This window comes from Pleurodeles waltl, chromosome 5, assembly GCF_031143425.1.
Source record: "Pleurodeles waltl isolate 20211129_DDA chromosome 5, aPleWal1.hap1.20221129, whole genome shotgun sequence".
NCBI lineage: Eukaryota > Metazoa > Chordata > Amphibia > Caudata > Salamandridae > Pleurodeles > Pleurodeles waltl.
The window spans coordinates 752123577-752144628 of record NC_090444.1 but is presented as its reverse complement, the minus strand read 5'-3'; the positions used below and the strand labels follow the sequence as shown (position 1 = coordinate 752144628).

Here is a 21052-nt window from a genome sequence, read left to right as displayed (position 1 = left end):
ACGCCATCTGACGTCATCGAGGCAATAGGAGGTCCTCACCGGCGTGCTGATGTCAGTTTTCACCATTTTTTACGTGCCTTCAAGGCAAACAGGTGACTACCGACAATACATACTCGACATTAACAAATCAGTCAAATATAAAACCTAACCTTTATTCAAATATAAACATCAAAATATGGCGGTGGCGGGTGCTTGAATGGTCACACCAAGAAATCCTGCAGCACAGACCGTGCAAAATGGCCATCCCTCCTTACCTCTGAATCCAAGCAATAATGCTTCGCAAAAGTATGGAGGGAAGCCCAAGTTACGGCCTTACAAATATCAGCCACAGGAACACCTCTAGCCAAAGCCGAAGAGGCTGACTTAGCCCTCGTGGAATGGGCTCTAATTCCAACAGGAAGACCCTTCTTTGCCTAGGAATAACGCATTTTTATGCAAAGAATGACCCACCTGGACAGTGTTATTTTGTGGACCGCCTTGCGCTTCCTCCTCCCCACGTAGCCGATGGAGAGCTGATCTTCCACTCTGAACTCTCTCATTCTCTCAACGTAGAAGCTTAAAGCTCTTTTAGGGTCAAGTCGATTGAGTCTCTCCTCCTCTTTCGTTGGATGGGGAGAAGGTTAAAAGGATGAGAGCCTTATAGACTGCCCTAAATGGAAGGGTAGAATAGCCGCCCTGGTCCTCAGCACCACTTTGACCGCATAGAAAGAAGTGAAAGGAGGTTTAATGCTAAGCGCTTGAATCTCACTCACTCGCTTAGCTGATGTGATGGCTATACGAAAAACAGTTTTTAGCACCAAAAACCTTAATGGACATGAATGTAAAGGTTCAAACGGTGAACCCATCAAGAATGTGAGACCTAAATTCAACTCCCATTGAGGCATAATAAAAGGAGAGGGAGGGAACTTATTAGTAAGACCTTTTAAGAACCATATAAGTATAGGGGATTTAAACAAAGAGGGTTGATCAGGAAGGCACAGAAAGGCCGACAGTGCAGACAGATAGCCCTTAACAGTCGCAACTGCACAACCCCTCTGCGCCAAGGACAACGCAAATAATAAAATGTCCGACAAATGGGCCCGTAAAGGATCAATTTGCTTCTCTCCACACCAGGCCACAAATTTTGCCCATCTACCAGCATAGATCGATTTGGTGGAGTGTCGCCTGGCCGATAAAATAACGTCCACCACTTCTGGCGAGAGAGAAAAGGAACTCAAATTGCCCTGTTCAATCTCCAAGCATGTAGGTGCAGACTCTGGAGGTGGGGGTGTAGAACCTGCCCCTGCGACCGCGAGAGGGGGTTTGCCCTGAGAGGGAGACGGAGCGGAGGGCACAGTGAGAGTTGGAGGAGGTCTGAGTACCACATCCTTCTTGGCCAATCCGGAGCTAGTAAAATTACTTGGCCCGGTCTTGGTGAATTTTCCTCAGAACCCGAGGAATCAAGGGTATGGGGGGAAACGCGTAAAGCAACTGGCCATGCCAGGACCTCTGAAACACGTCCCCCAACGCCCCTTGCACCGGATACTGGAGACTGCAGAGCAACAGGCAATACACGTTCTCCTGAGTGGCAAAGAGGTCTATCTGAAGAAATCCCCACATCCGGAAGATGTAAAGGATCAGGTCTGGATGGAGATGCCACTCGTGATCATCTGAGAAGTGCCGACTGGGACTGTCCGCACATACGTTTTTAACTCCGGCAAGATGGTTTGCTACCACGCCAATCTGATGGTCCTGTGCCCAGGACCAGAGCTATAGAGCCTCTATGCAGAGAAGGTGCGACCCTACTTCTCCCTGCTTGTTGATGTACCACATCGCGGTAGTGTTGTCCGTCCGAACCCGGACCGACTGACCATGAAGGGAGGGGAGGAAGGCTTTGAGAGCTAAACGTGTTGCCCACAATTCCAGCAGATTGATATAAAACATGTGTTCCCCTGGAGACCAATGACCTTTGATCTCCAGGTCCCCCAGATGAGCTCCCCACCCTAGAGTGGAAGCATCCGTTATCACCATGGCCACTGGAGGCGACAGTGAAAACAGCCTCCCTTTGGAAAGATTGCCGTCCACAGCCCACCATCGTAGATCCGCTGCAGTGTCTCTGGAGATCTTTATCGACTCCTCGAGATCCCCTTTGTGTTGAAATCTCTGCCTGCGGAGGCACCACTGAAGAGCTTTCATGTGCCAGCGTGCATGAGTGACCAACAGAATGCATGAGGCAAACTGACCGAGCAGACAAAGGACCTTGAGGACTGGAACGCCCGCTCCACTTTGAAACATTGGAATCAATGCCTGAATGTCCTGAATCCACTGAGGCAGAGGAAAGGCCTGATTCAATGTTGTGTCCAGTACTGCCCCTATGAACAGGAGGTGTTGAGAGGGCTCCAGGTGAGACTTGGGCACATTTACCGAAAAGTCCAGGTCGAACAACAACTGAGTTGTCATCTGCAGGTGAAGCAGCACGAGCTCTGGAGACTTGGCTTTGATCAACCAATCGTCCAGGTAAGGGAATACCATTATCCCCTTCCTCCTGAGATGTGCTGCAACCACCGCCATCACCTTCGTGAAGACTCGAGGCGCGGAAGTAAGACCAAAAGGAAGGACCGCAAACTGATAGTGTTGCGACCCCACCACAAACCGGAGATACTTCCTGTGCGACTTGAGAATAGGGATATGGAAGTAAGCATCCTGCAAGTCGACAGACACCATCCAATCTTCTTCGTTCAACGCCAAAAGCACCTGCTCTAGGGTCAGCATTTTGAACTTCTCCTGCTTGAGGAACCAGTTCAAAACCCTCAGGTCCAGGATAGGCCTCAACCGACCATCCTTCTTGGGGATCAGGAAATATCTCGAATAACAACCCTGACCCCTTTCCTGCTCTAGAACCAACTCCACTGCACCTTTTGACAATAGGGTCTGAACTTCCTGTTGCAACAACAGGAGATGGTCTTCTGTGCAAAAGGGGGAACGGGGAGGGATGGAAGGGGGAAACTCCCGAAAGGGAAGTGCATAACCTTTCTCCACAATATTGATGAACCAGGAATCTGATGTGATCAGCCTCCACATGCGGAGAAAATGAAACAACCTTCCCCCTACAGGAGAAGTATGGGATGGAATGGATGGAGGACTAAGGCTGTTTTCCCTGTTGCACCTCCCCAGAGGAAGAGAAAGAGGCAGGGTGCTGCTGGGTGGCTCCTCTGGTTCGAACTCTACCCTGCCCTCTAAATGACCTATAGGGAAGCGTAGGTGGTTGTTGGCCTGCTGGCTGGAGTCTCCCCCGAAAGGAAGAGCCTCCTCCAAACCCCCTGAACCTTCTGAATGATCGGAACGGGGTGGTGGTAGAAGCCTGCAAACCTAGGGACTTAGCAGTAGCCCTGCTCTCCTTGAAGCACTCTAAGGCAGAGTCAGCTTTAGAACCAAATAGTTTGTCCCCATCAAATGGCAAATCTAAAAGAGTCGTTTGCACATCAGATGAAAAACCAGATGATCTCAACCAAGCATGTCTCCTGGTTGCAATGGATGTTCTCATCGCTCTGGCCACCGAATCTGCAGTATCTGTTCCTGACTGAATGACCTGAGTCACTGCCACTTGAGCATCAGTCAAAAGACCCTGCATGTCCTGGGGCAAATCCGGCATCTCAGCCTTAGCCGCATCCATCAAGGCATGGATATACCTTCCTAAAACACAAGTGGCGTTAGCCGACTTCAGGGCCATACTGCCAGAAGAGAAGATCTTTTTGGCCGACTGCTCCATCCTTTTTGATTCCCTGTCCGCCGGACCCCCATGGAAAGATCCAGGAGCTGAGAGCGAGGAGCAGGAGGCCTGAACCACCAGACTCTCCCGAGTCGGACGCCTAGAGAGGAAGCCCAGGTCCCCAGGAGCCACTCTGCATCTCCTCGCCACTGATCTGCGAACTGCAGTTGAAGACACTGGTTTTCTCCAAACCTCAAGAATCAGTTCAGTGAGAGCCTCATTGAAAGGAAGGAGTGGCTCTGCAGCAGCTGAAGTCGGGTGTAACTCTTCCGTGAGGATATTGGTTTTCACCTCAGCTGCAGGTAGCTGGAGATCTAGGAAGTCCGCTACCTTCCTCACCACTGAGTGGAATGAAGTAGCCTCTTCAGTAAACTTGCCTGGAGAAGCTAAGTCCCATTCTGGGGAAGTATCGAGACCTCTGGCAAAGTCCAAACCCTGAAAGTCCCCCAGGGGCTCTGCGATCTCTCCTTCCTCTAGGAACTGCCTCCGATACTCCTGCTCCTCCAATAGCTTTGGAGCCTTCCTCCTCGAACGCAACCTGGCCTCTATCCTTGGCATTGATAAGGAATCAGCTGACGTCGATGACCTCGGCTGGCGCTGATCTTTGGATTCTTACGACACCGGATTCATTGACGCAATGGAAAGGCGAGCCTTCTTCGCTGGCGTCGATTGGAGTCGTGGCGAAGTCAACGGCGCTACCGGATCAGCAGAAGCCACTGGCATCAAAGGTCTTCTCGGCAACGTCAAAGGAACCGGTGCCGGACCAGCACCCTCTACTGGACAGAAGGGCATGAATGATGTCGGCTTGTATGGAGCCAGAACACCCAAACCAAAAGCCAATGGACCCGTGGGACCAGCTGGTGCACCGCCAGGGGCCATGGAGCCGAAGATGCTGTACATCGCATTTAAGAATGCTGCCGGATCCGCACCTGGAGCCGGGAAAGCAGGATACCTCTGCGGCTGTGCAGGCGAGAAGCCCAGACTCTGGCGATGCTCGTCCACTTCAAAAACCGACGGCGCCGGAGAAGCCTAAGGGCTTTGTGGCTGAGGCGTCCCTGTCAGACTGACCTCCCACGTCGTACGAAGCCGAGCAGATGGAGATCTCAAACGGGATTGGTCTTTCTCTGATCGACGTCGGGAATCATGCCGACGCCGAGAGTTATGACGACGCCGTCTCTTATGAGACCTTGAAGATTTCGAGGACGACCTCTGATGTCGGTGCTTTTCCTTCTTTTTTGATTTAGCCAAAAACAGCTTGTCATCACGCTCTTTGAGCACCTTTGGGATCATCTGTTGGCACGAACCACACTCGTCCATGTCGTGCTCAGAGATCAAGCACCATAAACAGTCATTATGCGGGTCCGTCACCGACGTACGGCCCCCACACTCCCTACAAGGCTTGAAGCCGGACTTCCGAGGTGGAGACATTTTTACTACAAAGTATCACTTCCGAGAAACAATAGCTCCCCAAGAGCCAGGGGAAAAAAACATTACTTCGAAGGCACGGAAAAAAGGGAAGTGACGTCAGCGAGGACCTATTATTGCCTCGATGACGCCAGACGGTGTCGCGTGGGATTCGGGCAATTGTTTGTCCTCGGCGACGTGCAGAGCTGGGAAGAAAATTTCTGCTGAGTGCTAGCGCTATGGGAGAATTCATTAGGTGAGGAAACCACAGGCAGTTGTATCCATCAGAATATTGAACATTATCTTTGAGCACGTCCGACTACGAATGGAACTTAAATATACTCTGTTATTTTGTTGACTTGGAGCTTTGAGATGAACAGTGAGTACTGTGACTGAGCACTTCTAAATTAACTTGTTCTATTAAAGCTTTCAAAGTGACAATTTTTGCTCTTATAAGAAATTTGACACAGAAAGCTTAAGAACCTTTTGAACTCTCAAGTGCCCTAACCAAGCATCTGTATTCACAGTCCTTAATTTTAACCAATAATTACATTCACCAATAATTATATTTTTTTATAACGATGAAGAAATGAATTGGAAAAGTAAAGATATTCTTGGACACTTATTGCTTGTGGACAGTGTGCAGTGTTATCCAAGAGGTTAAAGTGTTAAATATGTTTGTTTTATGTTTTTCCCATTACCACAGCTCTCTATGGCGCCACTTTCTTTTCATTGGAAATTATTGAAGACAGTTTACTTTTAGGTAGTGCAGGTGAAGTGTTTTTTCCGTTAATAAGCTATCTCAAGGGTCAAGACAGTATTACTCCCAGGAATAGGCATGTACTTCCACAGACTAGACCCCAGTCCTCCTTTGTGCATAAGTAGGGCTCCCTCATTTGTTGCAAATCACTTATCTATATTATCCCTCACCACATAGCTAGGCACCAGCTCTTTTGGAATTCGGACTCTTCTACCTCTCTCAGGCATTCCACAGTCACTGCCACCATCACTAAACTCAGAGATTCTTTTGGCCTTTAGGTCCAGTTCTCTCTGGCTCCTCTAACGGATCAGTAGAATCTTCTTCTCCAGGGCTTACGTTTTCTCCTCCACAGCGAGGGTTGATGTTGACTTCTTTTCAGTAGCTATACCCAAGATGGTCAGTTACAATTTGATAGCCCTCTTCGGCTGTCTGTCCTCGCTCTCTATTTGGTTCAAACTGTGGGAGGACACACCGTTCCCGGCTCTCGACAAAGTAGGTGATACTGTTCCCAAGGAGAAGTCATCCTATGACACTGGAGCCTCTGCAATTTTGTCTTCCTCTTCTTCCCCTAATTTGCCTACCTCCTTCTCATCCACTTACTCATGTGTGGTGGACTAAAGAATACGTACGCCCTCCCAAGCTCTGAGGGCAATATATTAGCACCCTTTCTTAGACTCCTTCTTTAGCCAAAGGCCTCCCTTATTGCCTATCCTCTTCACGTCTGTTATACTGATTGAAAGAAAATTGCTCTTCCTGGAACGTCACCCTATAGTTTTGCCTTTTGTTCTGCTGAACCCTTATTTTCCTACCTATAAACCTCTGTGCACTTTAAGCCTGACATCAACTGATAAAGTGCCTGTGCTCACCATTTCAACATTATAAATTTGTAGACTCCTGATTGATATATTTAACTTACATATACATCCCTAGTCTATGGTACAAAGTGTACCACAGGTAAGCAGGGGTAAAGTGCACAACGTTTTACAGCCAGCAAAAACAGTCACGGCAAAACTCTGAGGGTACACCACATAAATGTTGGTCATTACCACATGAATTAACAAGGGTTATTGGTCAATTAATACGAGGCAAATGTGTAATTTCTGGGTCAGAATCCTCAGGTAATTCCTCATTTTTCAAAACAGTTTTCCCTGCTTTTAGCAGCTGAATTCTCTGAAGGGTACATGAGAGGCCTGTGCTAAATCGGCATGCCTCACAATTCTCGACAGGACTGGTAACAGGGTTACTAGCTCCATCAAGAATTATGAACCTTTCGTAGTGTGTGTAAGAAAAATGTCAGTTATATTCAAACACAAAAATATTTGTTGTTTGACTTAGACATGATGTTTATTCAGTTTCCAGATTGGATGTGCTGCACTGACAAAGTGTAGAGTCTGCGCTAGTTATAAGTATGTCAGGTAAAAACCGGTTCAGCAGATAAGGGGCCATGTTCCTCAAACAGCTTTGTGTCTGTGATATGAAGATTATGGCAAAGTTCACCAACAGTATTTGAATTTTGTCAGCAGTATTTTTATGGTTGGAAGTAAACTGTGACATGCTTGATATTAGCATTATACTGTACATATATTTTCTTTGGCGCCCTTGGAATTTCAATAAATACAATTTTGCAAGACAAAATAAAATATCACTAGTATTTTGTACCATCAACAAATTCTAAAGACAGCAAAACAAAGCTGTTTTTATGGTCCGACCAATACCACTGATAAAGTCTTATTCTGCCACCACAACACTGTTCATGTGAGGAGGCCACTGGGACACGTTTGGATGGAAGTAGGCCGACAAACTGTGGGGCGTATTTGCGAGAGGCTTGTGCCGCCGGAGCATCACTTTTTTGGCGCTCCTGTGGCACAAGTCTCTCAACCATATCTTTGAGGCCACACAAAGCCACTCCTAGATGTGGAATAAGGCAAACCAGTGCAAATTGCTGTGCTGCCCTGCGCAAGGGAGGTGTTCCATAGGTGTTATGGTGAGTTTCCCCAAGCAACACCGATGGTTGTTGACACAAAGCTGGATGTTGATTCTGCCCCAGATTTACTCAATGACATAACCCTGGGATGCCCAAAACCTTATGCCTCCCCGCTGGCGGTGTAACAGGAACAATATTTTTATATCTCCTCATTTTAACTCTTTTCATGTGTGCTGCATTCTGCAGCACACACAGAAAGAGAAAAACGCTTCTCAGGATTGTTTTTGAGAAGGAAGTTTTCCCATTCTGCACAAAAACAATCTTGCATGCAAAACAGTCACCCTTGCACCATTGTGTAAGGGAGCCTGCATTGGTGCTAGGAGGAAAATTGTGCACCAGCACAAAGGGAAAGGACAGGAATGCAGCATATTTCTTAAATACAGTGCATTCTGGCCCTTTCCCATTGGCATAGGGCAGCGTGGCACTGCCACTGCCCGAGGCCATTTCTCCTAAATATGGGCCTGTGTGCTTACCGTTATGCAGAGAAAGTGTGAACCCAGTTACGATCCAATGCAATGTGTATGTTGGATGAACCGATGCTCATAGTAAGGTGTTGTGTGGCTTGGAAAATGACAGCAATCAAATAAGGTTTTTAATTTTGTTACAGTCCATCATTAGATTGCTTTGCTAAGTGTATATTCATCCTTGAGTTTGGATGATCTTAAACTCACTTTGGATGAAAATTAACAATCGAAATCATTGATCCATAAAATGGTTCACTTACCTTCTGTGCTTCATTTCTGCTTTTCTTTCTGCAAAGAAAACACATTTTTAAATGTGTGGCAAATGAGTTGGCTTTAATAGACGTTATATTTCTGGTAGACCCTATCAATAAGTAAGTATAGGTGCAGGAAAATGTATCTGCGCCCCACAGCAGGAGTGAGTCATAGCTAATTCTAGAAACATTTAAAGACTTGGGTTTTTGTGGAGGTAGAGGCTTTATTCATATTTTGTGGCCATGTGTTGTATTCAGTTTGTTCAGGTCGTAGTCCCTTGGAACTAAGCAATCAGAGAAAGTTTCAATACAATATTGTTAATGTACGCACTGGACAGGAACTCTTTCACGGGTCACATATTTTTTAGCAGACATTAACGGCCTGATTACGACCATGGCAGATGGGATACTCCTTCACAAACACTATAAATATTCCACCTGCCATTTTACAAGTTCCATAGGATGGAATAGAGCTTGTAATACAACGGGCTGGATATCCGTCACATGTGTGACTGAGTATCCCATCCGCCAAGGTTGTAATCAGGCCCTAAGTAAGTGAAACATTTCTTTACCTCCTGAAAGTATGAACCTCTCCCCAGAAGAAAGACAAAGTCAAACTGAGCCTATCTTGTCACCTTCTAAACACATTCCAGCACCAAGTAGGCAAGCAGTCCATACTAACTTACCTACAATCATCAACAAGCAAGATTTGAAGTAGAAGACCTTTGCTGTTATTTTATAAGTGCTTAAATGCATGGAAGTCAAGTAGAGAAGGATTGCTCTCTGATATTGTTGTTGCAACCCATGCAGCCACAAGAACCAATGGCAAACAACAAGCATTTGCAATGCAATGAGTCTAGCGTTTGCTTGAGTTAGAGCTATTAGCATTGTAAATTTCTAAATGGACTTTTCTTGCCACATAAATTGAAAATGAAAAGTAAAACAGTTGACATAAGCAAGCTGATTCAAAGCGCCATGTGCTTGCAGTCAAGCGTATCAGCAAAAGTGCAATTATCCATGTAACAGGATTGATGGCCAAGGCAGTAACAAAACTGCCTCAAAGAGGCAAAGGATTTTTGAAAGGCAATCCCATGAACTAGTAATAGTGATGGGTGTGCGGTGGGTGTGGTTAAAAACCCACAAATAGATTACAATAGGCCAGATCGCTTGCGCTCGACCGAAAAAGAGCCTTTTTTAAATTCTGTAGTATCAAGTCATTCTTAGTCCCCAACCTCTCAGCGGCAAAAAAAGAGGCTGATGAGGGGCTCTGGAAGTGACAAGGGGTCAACACGTTCACAACATTGGCATTTAATGGCTGTGCATGTCACTTTTATTGTCCCTAGTGTTTGGTAAATTGACATCCACACATATAGGACCAAATCATGAAATTACCCAGGAATGTCTTAAGTGCAATTAATAAGAACTGGGTGAGTGGGAGAGGTGGGACAGCTATACTATGATAAGAAGAAGACGGGGAGGAGAGACAGAGACCTTATGATGAAGAGAGGGACATTGTTAATGTCAAGACCTATCACCTGAAAGTAAAGAGTGGCAGAGTGAGCATGAACAGTGAGAGTGCATACCAGTGATAAATGGGGTAACAGTAAGAGGAGAGGTGAAATCACAAGCCTTTGTAAAATGAAGGCACAAGGCAAAGAGGATAGATGAGAGCAGCAGTATGTATGAAATGCAAATGGACAGTGAAAAGAATATGACAGACAGAAAGGGGGCATAACACAAGCTCCTGCAGCCCCTTGGCACAGGGGAGCGAACCAAACATCTAGGGCCCCCAGACTTTCACAGGGGCTTTCATTCAGTCTCAAGGTCAATAAATATCTATGCAGCTAAAGGACCTTCATTACATTCTACAGGGGGTGTCCATCATTTTGTGTTTACTCACTGAGACCGAGAGTTAGTGATAAGCTGATAAACATCACGAGTGGAGAATTAGTAGCCATATTATGAATGGACAGACATGGTAATATGGAAGTGAGAGACAATGAGCCATGGTAAATGGAGAAACAACGAGACAGTGGAGACCTTTATTTTTATGGATACGTGAAACTTGGAGGTGGACACTACAAAAGACCACAGTAACACATTTGGATACAACATAGACCTGTTGCTGATAATTAAATTGGGCTCTTCCCCTTTCATCATCGAGGTTAGTCCCTCCTTCACCAGGAGCTATTGACCCTAAGCTTCTAAACCGCATAGGCAGCTACATGTTAGGTTTCAAAGCCACTAACCCTAAACCGGGGTGGTAAGCTACTTCCCAACAATCAGCAAACGTTCTTATTACAAGAGACACTGGGGCTCATTCACCAGGCCCTGGTTGCACACTGCGCCACCCGAGTATCATTATTTTTACGCTCAGATGGTGAAGTGTGCCAGCCCATATTTACAAGGCCACACAAAGCCACCTTGCATGGCTTTTCATGGCCTTGTATATGTGGACCCCTTTTACGCATAAGACTACGTGAAAGGGGCATTTGATGGGTGTTGCTTGGGGTGTTCTCACGCAACACCCATGGAACCTGAAGGAATGTGACGCATTTCCAGATTTACAAGTCTGGGAATGCATCAGATTCCTACGCCTTCTCAGGGGTTGTGTTAAGAGTGATAAAAAGGGTAGAAATATCTTTATTTCTCCCCGTTTTTTCCTCTTTTGTTTTTGTGCAGGAAGGTGTCCCTTCCTGCACAAAAACAATCATCCCCACAATGCTTGCACCCTCGCACCATGGTGCAAGGGTACCTGCATTGGGACTAGGCAGCAGTTTGTGCACCAGCGTAGGGGGAGAGGACAGAAATGTATATCTTATAGACACATTAATTTCTGCCCATTCCAGGTGGCGCAGGGTGGCACAGCAAGGCACTTGCTGCACTGCCCTTTTCTACGGGCCTCATAAATGAGGTCCACAGTTCCTTTGCTCTGCAAGTTACAATGAACACTATTGTGTTTGTTTTGTTTCTGCTCGTTTTCAAGTGTTTACAAACAGGACTGTTGTGAACATCCAAACTTGGAACAAGGAATCTCAGTTTTAGGAGGATTTCTATCCACCATTTTATTGTTTGTTGATCGTGATAACTATTTGTTTCTCAACATTGTTGACCCATTACTATATACTTGTAACATGTGGTATTGTGTTTTCCCCCTCAGAATTGTCCCATGTTCACCATCATTTAGTGATCATGAACAATATGTAATGCCCATAGCCAAAACTCTGGTTTAACCACATTACTGTGCTGCACTACCGTTTTCATTGTGTATTGTGTTTTGTGTGTGGAGTGACTCACAGTACATAAATAACCATGTTGCATACCATACATTAGTGATGCTGCAGACACAGCACATACCCTAATCGTAATCAACCAGTGCACGATCCTTTAAACTTGTGGAAGAACCGTGCTGCCACCCCAGCCAACTTCCCTGTTCAAGCATTCAGTTATATGACATGGATTTATCCCCATTTATTTCGCCTTTTTATTTAGTTTAGTTTTTGTATACCCTCAAGTGAGGCCAGGTCATGCTGGGTTAGTTTCGTTGGATCGCTTTAGGAAAATATTAGCAGTGTGTGGTATTGAAGATAAGACATATGAATGGCAATGTTATTGATACTCGAATACTGTTTGATTTGTTGCTACTATAATGTGGTGGCTGTGTCTTATCGGAAGCGTATTTTCATATTGCTCGATGTGAAACGTTCAATGAAGGATTGTTGCGAACAATAAGTAAACATTACAAGACTGTAGCGGATTGTGCAGATTTAAAAAGTGACAGATGGTTTTAGCCAGCTTAGGATAAGTTGGAGATGAGGAGCTTGAAGCACTGACTTTGAGACACTCTGAAAGTTAAAAATGTGTTTCGGCTATAGGAAATATGCAGAATTCGAGAGGCAGGGTTTGTATCTCAACAAGTGGAGGAAGTGCATAAAAAAGAATGGGAACTGTGATCACAAGTGCAGCAGGGGCAGACTCAAACGCATAACAAAAAATAACAAATTATTTTGCAACTATATTGTATGACTTTCGTCTAGACTAGGTAACTGCATGTAGCATTATAGCCCTGCCGTAGTGGGCTATATCAGCCATTAAAGGCCTGATCCAGCGTTAAGAGGCCCGAGCTGAAGGCGAGGACCTTTAACAAGTTAGCAGGCCTTTAATGGCCAGTATAGCCCAGCTACTGACGGGCTATAAGGCTATTAGAACATTCCGCCAATAGGGGGCAGAATATTCTAATAAGTAAAACAAAGGCCTCACGCAGCCCAAGTGGATTGAAATCCTCTCTGGCTCTGTGAAGCCTTTGTTCACAGCTTCTGCTGTGTGAAAAATACTGGGATGTTGGAGCTTCAGACTTTTACCAGCCATTAGACGCCCGGAACAATCCATTGTCTTCAACAGTGTTCCCAACATTCCAATGTTCTAAAATAAGATAAAAAGCATATACCTTAAATAAAAAAAAAAACGTGCAAGTTAAACTGATCTTCACAGTGCTGAAGACCTTCACCTTTCAACCTGAGGCAATTCGAGGTTGTCATTAACTGTACAGAAAAGGATATTCTTTGTCAAATGGTGTGAAAACTGTTTTGATAAAACTAAAAAAGATTAGGAGCATCATTCCCAACAGATCCCTCCCACTTCAAGCCCTGATGTCAGCTGTAGTGCGGGACTTTATCTTGATTGCTGAAGGTGCCATTCAACTTCACCCTGGCACCTTTTAGGCAGATAACACTTTAGATACCTGAACAACTGTGATATTAAATCATCTGTGCAAATCTAAAACTCTAATACAATTTTCTGCTACAAAGCAGTCATTGTGCTACCAATGGTAAGCTTTTATTCAAATGTCTAGCTGCATTTACCTGAAAAGCAGGAGGTCAGAAAGTTAACTATATTTTTAGTGATTGCACACATTCCCAGAAATTGCAGACTAGTCAATAGAGCCTTGAGTTGAAAGTCACCACAATCCCCTGATGATATAACTAAGAGCAGACCCTCATCCTGCTCAAAAGCGTTTTCCCAATTTAACGGTGTAATCACTCACGTTGGTGGGTGCAGCATAATGTCAGATGATGATATAATGGATTTTAAGAACTCTGAACCCATTAAGAAAGTTATACCCTTTTTAGGGACTCTCAAACAACTTTGATATGGATGTTGGTCGTCGGGTACCCTGCTCTATTGCTGAAGTCCTGGCATGGCCCATTCAAAATGTAAGTAAACTTTTTTACGTGTAGAGGTGCAATCAAGATTTCCTACAGGCAAAAATTAAATTTGCTGATCTTATAGTATTGTTAATGCTATGACTACTATTTAGAACTTGTAAATGGCTGCATGAACCTGAATAGAGTTGCAAGAGGCAGTACTCAAGAACAACTGGCAACATTTTAAAGTACTCATTGGTAGGAATTGTAAGGGTCATGATTGAATCACTGACTCACATATCTGCAGCAACGGGTGGTTTGCACACTTCTCAAACCTGTGAGGAAGTTCTATATGTACAACAGAACAAAAGCCTATGCCGATTCTTATCATCTATGTGACTCAAGCTCTGAAACTACTCTACTCAACCTCACACTGTCAAGGAAGTAGATGCAACTAGCCATTAATGCACAGAAGAGAGCAAAGACACCAGGCCCTGATTTGGTTCCAACATATATTTTGCCCTTGACTCTGCTATTTGAGGAACATTCCAGGCCAAGCTTTTTAACAAATTGTTCAAACAGACATGCTTCTTCCATCTTGGTAATTGGCCATAATAGTCCCTGTACTCACAGAAACGGACCAAATTAGTCCACATGATTGCAAGCATATTTGTTTTGGTATTTGCATTTATTAACCAGACTATCACCCACAAAGGTAGGATGACGCTGAGTAGGTATGGGTGGCTAGCCCTGCCTGTGGGAGGCTAATTAACTGGAAAAACAGGTCTTCAGCTTCTTGTGGAATTCAAGAATAGAGATGGAAGCTCTGATATATATTGGGAGGCACAGAATAAATTAAAGGCACCGGGCAGTGATTTGGTTCCAACATATTTTTTTGCCTTTGACTACGCTACTTGAGGAACATTCCAAGCCAATCTCTTTAAGAGAATTGTTGAAATAAACATAAACCTTCCATCTTCGCAATTGGCCGTAATAGTCCCTATATTCATAAAGGGACCACATGATTGCAGGCATGTTTGTTATATTATATGTATTTGTGACGCGCACTATGACCCACAAGGGTATCCTGGTGCTGAGCAGGTATGTGTGCCTAGGCCTGGCTGTGGTAGGTTGGTTAATTGTAAAAGTATAAACAAAGGTACACTGTTCCAAGATTGCTCTGATGACGTAGGAGACCTAAAATCTCATGAGCAAGAGCCCTCAAGCATCACAATGGATGACTAGCATCATCATCGGGAAATGCTCCTCGCCAGGCCGGCACTGCAATGCCTGAAGGGCTCCCCGAAAGAGGGGGGCTCTTAAGCCGTACTATTCTGATAGTGACTGGTGAGTTCAAACTATACAGACAGGTGATGACCGTGTTCAGGCACCAGTACATGTAGGAGAGAACAGAAAAAATATACTTAAAATTGGTTATTCATCTTGTAATAGACATCATAATTTTAATCAGTACAAAAGGATGAAGACCAAGATTAAAAACGGGCAGGAAAGTAACTAAATGAGTTATAATGCTCAATTACTCTCAAAGAGCAACAAACCGCAGAGGACTATAATTATTATAGTTCCCCTAAACCAGGGTCGACATGTTTTGCGTCTTACGGTCCAACCAGATCCAATGATGCTTCATCAGGACCAAAATCAAAACTTCAATCAACTCTTCTCCAACGTAAAGAAAAACCTATTATTTGGGGTTTAGAAAAACCGGTCACTTACATTAAAGTCAACTGGTTAAGTCAGAGTCAGGTCGCCCATCCCCAAGTCGGGAACAGGCTCCTTGGGAGGCACGTTCCAAGGACTCTAATTAACAGCACTGGTTAATGGTCCTTCGTAATGGACCTACCCTCTGGAACAGCGTCCGGTAACCTAAATAATAGGTTTTTCTTTACTTTGGAGAAGAGTTGATTGAATGTTTTGATTTTGGTCCTGATGAAGCGTCATTGGATCCGGTTGGACCGTAAGACGCAAAACATGTCGACCCTGGTTTAGGGGAACTATAATAATTATAGTCCTCTGCGGTTTGTTGCTCTTTGAGAGTAATTGAGCATTATAACTCATTTAGTTACTTTCCTGCCTGTTTTTAATCTTGGTCTCCATCCTTTTGTACTGATTAAAATTATGATGTCTATTACGAGATGAATAACCAATTTTAAGTTTATTTTTTCTGTTCTCTCCTACATGTACTGGTGCCTGAACACGGTCATCACCTGTCTGTATAGTTTGAACTCACCAGTCACTATCAGAACAGTATGGCTTAAGAGCCCCCCTCTTTCGGGGAGCCCGTCAGGCGTTGCAGTGCCGGCCTGGCGAGGAGCATTTCCCGATGATGATGCTAGTCATCCATTATGATGCTTGAGGGCTCTTGCTCCTGAGATTTTAGGTCTCCTAGGTCATCAGAGCAATCTTGGAACAGTGTACCTTTGTTTATACTACTATATTTGGGAGATTGTACACTGGACCATATAACCTCCCGGTCCCTCCCCCCCCCCCCCCTTTATTTAGATTTATGGTTAATTGTAAAGCCAGGTCTTCAGCTTCTTGTGGAATTCAAGAATAGATATGGATGCTCTGATGTGTAGTGGGAGCTTTAGGAACAATCTAAGAGAACATCTGTCCTTTGTGTCTGGTTCTGTGTATGTGTGAGATATATGTGAGTAGGAGTCATAGAAAGCTAAGGTGTCTGGGTGGTTGATGGAAGGAGATTAAACAGTTCAGGTAGGAGGGTCCTAAGTTGTGTAGTGCCTTGAATGTGTCTGTGTGAAGAGTTTGAAATTAGTGTATTTGTGTATCGGGAGCCAGTGAAACTCATTGAGGCACTGTGTGCTTTGAGTTTGGTGTGAGAGTTTGCAGATAAGTGTTGTGCTGAGTTCTGAATGGTTTGTACTTTTCTACTGAGTTGCTTGGTGATCCCGGCATATAGGGTGTTCCCATAGATCAACTTGCTATTGACTAGGGTGTGAGTGACATTTTTTCTAGTGTTGCTTGCTAGCCATTTGAAGATCTTCTTCAGCATCTTCAAGGTGTGGAAGCAGGATGCAGTGATGGTGCTGATTTGTGCAGTCATGTCCACTTTGCTGTTGATGATTATTCCGAAGTTCCTGGCATGGGTGCTGGGTGTAGGTCTGACTTTAGCTGGCTACCAGTAGCAGTTCCATGGTGAGGTGTTCTTGCTGAAGATCAATACTTTTGTCTTGTTGGTGTTGAACTTGAGACATTTCGCTTTCATCCAATTAGCAACTTCAGTATGCAGGCAGCGAACTTGTTTCTCGTGTTGGGGTCTTGTCCGAGAGGAAGAGTATACGTTTTGTGTGATCTGCACAGGAGCAGCAGCGCCTACTCCTAGTGGGCATTAGAGCATCACCCCTGCCTCTTTGTTTGGGGTTAGAAAAACAAGAACATACCCACACATGCAGACAATATCACTCACTCACACCCTCAGACACTACAAACCACAGAACATCACTCACACAAGCACAGATGCACGCACATCACCCACCATGTGTCCCAGGCATTAAAAAATCTGTGGATGGCAGAATTCTGCACTTTACATTGCCTTCCACATACATCAATCAAATTGATGGGGTGACAGTCTGACAGCCCTGAGGCCTGTGAGATCATCAGCCGGCAAAGCACTAGCCTCCTAGGCTGAGCTCTATCCTTCAATGGTGCTTTGCAAAACATTGCCTCATGGGACTTCAGGCTAAAGGCCTGCAGTGCCAGGAGCATCATATCATTCAAACAAATGAGCCATGTCATTCTGCCATTCCCTAACTCATCACAGACTGGGGGGTGGGGGTCAGGGAGTCTAGTGGACCTCATCCCACTCTGTGACAAGTTAGGGGAGGGTGGATGTTGAGGCTGCAGCAAGGAAGCGGGGTACTGGATTCTGCAAAGTGTATCAGCTCGATATTGAATGATGTACTACGCAGAATCCAGTCCCGAGCTTCCTGCGCTGCTAATTCAGCTGTACAGACTCTGCACCATGACAAAATGCACTGCTGAGTATAGGAAAGCTGTTTAGTTTTCAGTCTGGCACTGTGCAACCCTTCCTAGTCCCCGGGAAGAAAGGTTAGCGGTGAGTGAGTCAGCACATTCAAATTCAGAGCCAAGGGTGAGGGTTGAGACGGGCTCTAAAAGAGTATGCACGGCCTGAACCCTGAAAATATTTCCCAACTTGGAAGAAAAGTAGGCGTTTCATCTTTCCAGGTCAGAATATTAGAGGTTTAGGGCCTGATTTAGATACAAGGGTGATGGATATCCCGTCCACCAAAATATAAATCGCATTGGAAATCATGAGATTTAGATTTTGGTGGATGTAATATCTTTGTGACGGAGCATCCCATCCACCAATATCTAAATCAGGCCCTTAGTTATTAAGTGTTTTTAAAAATGCACTGCGACACATTCCTGTTACTGTCCTGATGACAATGTTGTTTACTGATATCTAAAGGCAAAAAATGTTGGGACGCATTGATCAGTTTTTAACTTAATGCTCTCACCAGGCAGCGACAGTCACTCAAATGTTTTAAACAGACTGACTGGAAACACACACATTCCTTTCAACTAAGATCCCAACGATTTATTTCTCCCAGGAGAGAACATAATAGTTGCAATGGCTTTGAATAAAATGTGTGTTTTTTTATCTACAGCACTGTCATGTCTGTGACTGTGTACTGAAGTATTATATGCGTAAGGCTCCATTAGAAATACATATTAAATACTCTATTTACATAAAGGGAGCATCACAAGATGTTTTGCATTGAAGCAAAACGGTTTTTCCGGTTTATATTGTCTTCCTCTTACCATATTTTTAAAGTCAGTAGAAAAAGAGAGTGGGTGCATGCCTCTGTCCCAGTTATGCCACTCTCTACCATGTTTATGTGTTTTGACACAGAGAATAACTAATTTTCTATTTAACTAAAATTGTCCCTGAAGAATGTGTGCTATATTTATGTGATTATAGATGAACATTTGGCTTTGTGTAGGTTGGATATGTATCCCCTATTTCAATGTACTTTTGGCTACTTTTGGTATCTCTTGTCACAATACAAGGTTTAGTTCACATTAGTATGGAACTGGCTGCTGTATGTCTCTGTCTCTGGACCAAAGCCTTTGTGAGTATGTGCACCTTCCTAGAGCCATCAGCGTGCGTCGTTGGCTCCCTCCTCTGGTAACTCTTTGTATCATAAATGTATATGGTACCAATAGTTATCCAAAAGTACCCCCCCCCCGTTTCAGGTTTCACAATGAAAAATCAAAATACTTCTGAATACACACTTTATAGTACCAATATATGATTGTGGTATTGCACCATCTTGATCATCTCCAAAGTATTGGCACTAACTGTGGCAAGCGCAAGGTTCGGGTTTACTATCAAAGCTTAATTTCCATTTCTGTCAACACTAGTGCCGGCACACACCTCCTGCATGTGTGCTACTCCATCCACCTAACCATTCCAACTAATACCCTGATGAATGCTATTGTTGAACAATTAAGTCAGCTGTCATGCAACGTTATAGACTATAAATTGAGACACAAGACCCCGCTTAGGCCCCAGTGCTTGATACCAATTTATGAATACGCTGTATAGCTGAAATTAGAACGTCAGGCTTGATAAAGTAGATGCAGTAGATGTCATTATGACTGTGTCTTAGTGTGGATCTTAAACTGGACAGCTTTGTTAATGTGTAATGTGGGAGACTTGGTGATGATGTTATCTGTGGGGTGAATTTTTAAATGTCTGTTGACAGAATACACTCTTGAAAGATGACCTGAACTATTTTACCCTAGCTTTTTAAAACATTTTTTCATGGGGAGACCCCTAGCCCCCCAAAACTCCCTTTTTATACCCCACCACCTTCATACTTCACCATCCAGCACTGCATAGGAGAGGATGGTGATGTCAGGCCCGTGGATGATGTTTGATAGAGGGATCATGTATGCATTGAAGAAGGTGTAGCTGACAAAGTTTCAAGTTCAAATTTATTATTATCCATGCAGAGTCAATAAAGAGCATTAAATGCATTACAATGAAAAAAATATGATTCAGCTATACAATTAGGGAAAGCAACTATGTCATAGGTTAAAACGGTGACTTCCACCTTTTCAAAAGTGCTTGGGTGGGAAAGACCCTTTGGACCTCCTCTTTTGTGTTTTTAAAATGCTTGGGACTGGGACGTAATAAAATCTAATACAGGACATGTTAAGAAGCGGCATCCATAGAATAATGGCAAACACACTCCAACTTTCTTGTGTTCGATTTACAGTGAGGTTGAGCTTTTTTGCTGTGTCCATTCTTGTCCTACCTTCTTATCAAAATGGTCATGGATTTTATGCAGCTGGTGTTAAACCTTGTGTTATTTGGATTCAATGTCTCAATGACAGCTTGTCTGCGGATGAGGCAAAGCGATGAACCTTGAGACACTCCATAGATGAGTTTGTGGTTTTCCGCAAAGTATGATGCCAGGCTGGCAGCTTGTGTTCTTTCCATTACGAAGGAGCAAAACTAAAGGACAGCACGTCCTTGGATTCCAATCCTGAGCAGGCGCTTGATGAGGATGAGGTGTCAAATGCTGCAGAGAGGTCCAGGAGAAAGAGAACTGCTGTGTGTATTCGGTCAAGGATCATGTGGATGTGGTCTGTGAGGAAGATGAGTGTTGTTTCTGTACTGCGATTGGGTCTGAATCCAGACTGGATGGAGTTGAGGAGCTCCTTGATTGTGGTGGGCAACAAAGGTGCTGGCTTCCAGATTAGAGAATCATTTGTTCTTTATAATATCATCAATGACTGTCAGGCTGGCTTAATGGCCTTCTCTTAGGACAGAGGAACAGGGACTGCAGCTGTTCAGCTACATGATAAAATACATCACACTGGGGAAAAGGAAAGCTCTTTTTGATATTCATTGAACTCAAGAGTGGCATTCGATAAAGGATCAAGTGCTGTTATGGCATTTTGTGGGGCAGACTGAAGTTACACCTGCACTAACGTATGGCCTCTGTCCGATTTGGTACTGGAGGAAAGACAGCAGGTTATTTCCTATGGAAGAACGTGGTAAAATAGAGGTGCTTTTGGAAGCCATGTCCTTCAATATTTTTATATTGACATGTCTGATTACCTTAAGAAGCTGGATGCCAACTGTCCTAAGGATAATGCTGTGTTTATTATGAATGGATTATACAGTCTTACTTGCAAATGATCTACATTTTTGTTAAAGTAAAAAACTTAAAAAAATGTCTACAAATGTAAGGAGATACTACAGGGCAAATGGTATAGCTCACAG

The 21052-nt window shown here is 44.2% G+C and overlaps 1 protein-coding gene across 3 annotated transcripts in view; it reads right to left on the bottom strand.

Annotated features, from left to right (window-relative positions):
- The window catches only part of CCDC170 (coiled-coil domain containing 170), a 212505-nt gene that overhangs the window by 147769 nt on the left and 43684 nt on the right, over positions 1 to 21052 (bottom strand). For all 3 annotated transcript variants that reach the window (XM_069234716.1, XM_069234718.1, XM_069234717.1), the window contains exon 3: positions 8621 to 8648. In XM_069234716.1, the coding sequence (XP_069090817.1) occupies positions 8621 to 8648 (28 nt within the window). The remainder of the gene's footprint in view (positions 1 to 8620; positions 8649 to 21052) is intronic.